This window comes from Cariama cristata, unplaced genomic scaffold (assembly GCF_000690535.1).
Source record: "Cariama cristata isolate BGI_N322 unplaced genomic scaffold, ASM69053v1 scaffold9241, whole genome shotgun sequence".
Classification (NCBI taxonomy): Eukaryota; Metazoa; Chordata; class Aves; order Cariamiformes; family Cariamidae; genus Cariama; species Cariama cristata.
The window spans coordinates 1-5,507 of NW_009600968.1; the positions used below are offsets into that span (position 1 = coordinate 1).

The following is a 5,507-nucleotide window of genomic DNA, read 5'->3' on the forward strand; positions in this document are numbered from 1 at the left end:
CATATCAGAGCTACAGGTTTGGAGTACGTATGTCTCGTATCCATTTTAATGTAGCTGTTTCACTCCACCAGCAATTGGATTCACACTGTCTTACACTAGATAGTGACAGTTGACAGGATTGTAAAGTTTTTGCTTTTTTATCACATTTTCTTTTTGAAGAAATGCTATGCACCAGGATGCAGTTATTAAGACTGTAGAGGCAAAGATGTAGGAACCCAGTGTCCAGAAGTTAGGAAAGGGTAAACTAAAGATGGAAGTTGTCTACAGGCTCTTTTTTATGTTTTGAATAAAAATATAATAAATGAGTATAGCAAGTGTCACTTTAGAGAATTTTTGCCTATTGGTAAAGAAAATGAGCACAAACAGCACAATTTTCAGATCTAGTTCTGCTCCTGTGTTGAAGTTTTGTGACCCATCTTTCCTCCCAAGATAATCCTGTGCAGTGCGTCAGAAAACATATATAACATGCTAGGTTTTGAGGTACAGGTTTACGACCCCAGTCCCCCTTATATTTGTCACAATAAAAATTTATTACATTGATGCATGTTTTCCTATTTGAATCTTAGTGGTTCTTCTCCTTTATTAGTTAATTTACAACAGACAAGTTAATTCACTATGTACTGAGCCATTCGAGTTGCAGAAATGTATTCTTATAAAGAACAAAGGTAGGATTCTGAAAGATGATTGTCCAGATAGTAGGGTGTGATTATATCACATGAAAGGAGACCAGGCAACTCACCTGTAGTACTACCTACCTCTTGACTTTCCTGACAAATCCATTTCTGTTTATTCTAAAGGTTTTACAAACAATTCTGTATTTTTTCCCTTTCAGGCACAAACTGGGTAGGTCACATCTTAACTGATTTGGCAGCCATATTTGAAAAGGAAACGCAGAATAAAGCAAGCAGTGTGAATTATGAAGAAGAATTCCCCTACTTCGAAATTGGAGATAGTGGGAAATTTGAGGTGGGCAGAGAATACTTATGAAATTTGTCAGAATGTTATGCTTCAAATACTGAATGTAAGTGTGAAATATTGCACTGTTTGATAAGAACTCTCCCACTTCTCTGTATGTGGCATCTGGTCAGGATAAATCTCATCTGCATTGCCGAATGCTGAGGGATAAATGGACACTTCAGAGGGCTTAAGAGGAGCACATACTCATTAAATATGCAAGAACTGCAAAAATTCAGTGTAGCATGTTTTGTATTTAAGAAGAGTTTCATGAAATGTCAAATACTGAAATACTGAAATACTGACTTTTGTCTCTTTTACTGGCTCTTCCTTCTCACTCCTCACTCTCCTTGAGATCTTTCAGCTTGCACATACACTCAGTTAGTCTGCGTCTTACCTTTAGATTGGATCCCTTGTCTAACAGAACATGTTAAATTAATTATCCCTGAAAAGAATTAGAGATGGGTAATCTTCTTCCAGTCACTCATTCTCAGAGGCTTTTGAAGATTAAAGCTACTCAGAGCAGTCCACTAAGATCCCAGGATAACACACAAAAAATAAGTACTTTTGCCAGCCAATAACTGTTAATAAGTTTAGCAAGGCAATATTTTATCAACGGCTGATGTAAAGAATACCTCTACTAACTGAACTGTCCACTTTTCTCCTTCCAATTCTTAAAGCGAATGAACAAATTACCTTCTCGAAGAATTATATATACTCATCTCCTTCCTGAAAATCTTCCCAGGTCTGTCTTCAAAAATAAAGCCAAGGTGAGTGCTGATTTTAAAGTCTTGAAAGCAAACACTCTGACAGATTTTTTTTTAAAGCCAATTTAGTACTTTTCTGCCAGTTTTCAGAATCTTATGCTTAATGGCCAGGCTAGGCCATTTCTACACGCCTGTTTAAGTACTGCTGTTCATCTCACTTAATCTCAGTAATTGAAATCTTTGTGTCAGTCTCCGCAAGTGAGATGGGGGGATGGAACAATCCGTCAGAAGTAAAATGTATCTTGACACAATTTCCTATGGGAGGCATTTCATGGTGCCACAAGTGAAGGCTTCAGTGGTTCAAGTTTCAGAGAGAATTTGTGGTTTTGTGATTTTTCCCCACTACCTAAATGATGAATGATACTTGTATTGAGCAAAAAAGTACTTAGATTCTGTGTAATTATTCTGATTAATCTGTAAAAAATATTTTAATAATTATAGGCAATTATCTTCACAAGGTACTGAAGCAAAGTGAAATACTTCACCTTCTGAATTTAAAATGAAATTGCTACTTCTGCAAGTAGTGTACAAGATATTAGAAATTTCCCAAACTGCAATTATAAAGTAGATTATTGTTTTCTTCATACTATAGTCTGTTATGTCTTTCTCTACAAATAAAATGCTTTAATTTTTTTCTAGATATTGTTGCTTGTTCGCAATCCAAAAGATGTAGCTACATCTTTTTACCATTTTACCAATGACGTGTCTACTCTTCCGTCCTATGAGACCTGGGATGATTTCTTCATAGCTTTTATGACAAAGAAAAGTACCGTATATCCTTCTGTCTGTGTCAATTATTCAATGCTTTGACTTTGTCTAAAAACCTTGCACTTTCTTAATCAACTTCACTAGGATTTTTTGGCTTACTGTACAAAACACCAGAGACTAAAGACAGTAAGTTAGAAATCTGAACTAAAGTTTACAGTACTTGTCATACTGCCTGAGGATAATTTCTTATCAAAACTGCACTTCCACAAAGTGCTTTCACTTGCACAAAGTGATATTTTCTCTGGAAGAAGAAGTTCCTCTTTACCTCTGTCTTGGATCCCTTTCACCCCTCCTCTCCAATGTCCATTGTCTTGTACCCACGCAGACATCTAAACACCTGCATGCCCAACTGAGCCAGAGGAATGATTTGGACTAAGTCTAGTGCATTTAAAAAGAAAGAAAATAATCCCACTGGTTTAAAATTGCATAGATTCTTCAGTTTGGCATATCACATAGCCAGCAGAAGGGAGAGTTAAAAGTTTTAAACTGGATTAAGGGATTCTGCAAGATGGTTTGAGTACTGATAGCTCTTCGGTGGACTCACATCTGTCTTGAAATACTAACAAGTACTGACTTACAAATTGTATCATATGCCTGAGGCATGTGCACATGTCAGAACAGCCTGGAGCAAAACCCCTTAATTCCCACAGAAGGGTGTAAACTCTGGCATAGACATGATTAATGATGCCCATGGCTGAGGGATCAACTTGAGTAAAACAGGTTTATTTCTTAAGGAGCTTGTCTGATCTTCATTTATGCTTCATCTTAGGATTCTTTTGTTTTATTTAGTGCCCTGGGGATGCTACTTTGAATACCTTTCCAAATGGAACAAATATGCTGATGATGAAAATGTTATGACAATAACTTACGAAGAGTTAAAAGAGGTGAGGTTACCAATGGTTACAAATATTTTATACTTCAAAGAGCATTTGTTCCTAAACCAATTAACCATTATATTCATGTAGTGTCTCCAAACTGTGTGATATTGCATGAGATATAGATTCTTGTTTTAAGGGAAAGAAAGGTGAAATTCAAACTTAAAAACCTTTTTAAAATTTTGTTTGTGAAAATTATTCTTGTTTTCTCTTTAGCTGTGATATAAGCCCAAATCCCTGTTAATCAAAATCCCCAGTAATTTTGGGGGAGGGATCTTTTATATATTCAAAGGTGTAGATTTTCCTCTACTGTAAATCACATACAATCTTTTGTGATCTATAGGAAGATAGCTCATATCTCCTCTGAAATAACTGGAGAGAAGAGAAATGCTATGCACTACTCCAGTTGTTCTACTGAACTCTGTGAGTAGTCTATATACGTACCCAGCAGAGATACGTAGGGAAGTTCCAACACCTCAGAAAGCAGTGTAATTTGTTTGACTGTCATGCAGTATGTTACGTTCCCTTTTTCAGAATCCAGTCCTGGGTGTGAAAAACATAGCTGCTTTCTTTAGGATTTCCCTGACTGAGGAAGAGCTTCAGAATGTGGTAGAGAGGAGCAGCTTCCAAGCAATGAAGAAGAACTCTCAGAAGACCCATGGGGCATTTGGCGATATTCTCTTTCGCAAAGGTAGGAAGCTCCAAGAGGTCCAGAGGCAGAAATGTCACAGTCTCAAGAACTTAGGCCACCCACCCTTTGCTTCTTTTTTGCACACATATTATCTTACAGATTAATATCAAGCAGGTTATCACTGTTATGCTTGAGAAGACTAGTCAGGCAGCACTGAAGAGGAAGAGACCCAGCAAGGCTGGCAGCAGGCTGCAGCCAGTACAGGAGAAGCAACTGCACAGAGCAAATTTTAGAGGCCCACAGATGACTGGTAGGAAGGAAGAACTGTCATGTGTCTGAAATCCTCCATCTCTGTGCCAAGATCACTGATTCTTCAGCCATTCTTAAGCCCAGGCTCATCTGAACAGGCAAAACTGGGCCAAACTGGACCTGAGTGGCATGATCACACTTTTTAGGAGAGTGTAGGATCTCCTGAAAGGGCCACTGTCAACCCACTGTTCACACTCACAGGTTAGAAGTAAGCCAAGCTTCCAGGAATCAGATACATAGAGAAGGGGAAACAGAACGGAACTACTTTTGCAGTACAGTGTAGGGGACACGGACATGAGAGGGCCAACCTGGCTGCCAGGACCTATTTCTGCATTTTACATTAAAGAAGTCACTGGGTAAAAACTCAAGCTACCAAGGGAGCAGAAACCCGGTTCTGCCTCCTGCCAGATGATTCTTAATCAAACCTTCATGATCTTCTACCTTGTCAGTCATAACTGACTGGAGTAGAGAGCTGCAGGGAAACAGGACTTTAGGCTGCTTTTTTGGACACAGTCACCTGAAGAGGTACATTCCTTTGCATTATAGCCATTTCAGAGATCTGTAGCTCCACTGACTTCACAGAATTATACTGGCAAAAATGAGTGAAGTTTTATCTTGAAAAATGGATCAACTCCATTTAATGTACAATGGAACAAGAATGACTGATCTATAGGATAGAAAATAATAAAATTTCTTGTTTTTCAAGAGTTTCTTTGCTTCTTTGAAGGTGGTATAAGTGACTGGAAGAATCTTTTCACTGAAGATCAGAATGAGAAAATGGACAAAGCATTCAAAGAACGTATAGGAGGAACTAAACTGGGAACAAAATTAAAGTATGAAGTGTACTGTAAAGCCTGAAGACTATCAAAATGTGGTTAAAGTATGAGCTTTCCAATGCACTCTGAGATCATCTGAATGCTATATACTAGAAAACTAGATCAAATTATCGAAGCACCTTAGAATTACTGTAATAATCACATTGCAGCGCCCTTTAAAGTGACAATGACAGACAGTAGGTTTTTGTTTCAAAGCTGAGATCTTTGGCTTGCTTTGCCTACACTCATTTGCTGAATAAGGTGGCAACTAGTCATATTCGGATAAACTTAACAACCCTTTTTCAATAGCTGTCACCTTGAAGGAAACACCCCTTTTCTCTTTCTAGCCAAACTCAGTCTTTCTAGACTACTTATAATTATTTAGTAT

The 5,507-nt window shown here is 37.8% G+C and overlaps 1 protein-coding gene across 1 annotated transcript; it reads left to right on the plus strand.

The window, feature by feature from the left end:
• Positions 1-832: 832 nt before the first annotated feature.
• On the plus strand, positions 833-5,162 carry LOC104169345 (sulfotransferase 6B1-like; the record flags this gene model as incomplete). The annotated part of the gene is made up of 6 exons (XM_009710246.1): positions 833-966; positions 1,635-1,724; positions 2,361-2,487; positions 3,279-3,373; positions 3,899-4,055; positions 5,032-5,162. Coding segments are annotated over 6 exons (734 nt in total), but the record flags the coding sequence as incomplete, so codon positions are not given.
• Between the last annotated feature and the right edge of the window lie 345 nt (positions 5,163-5,507).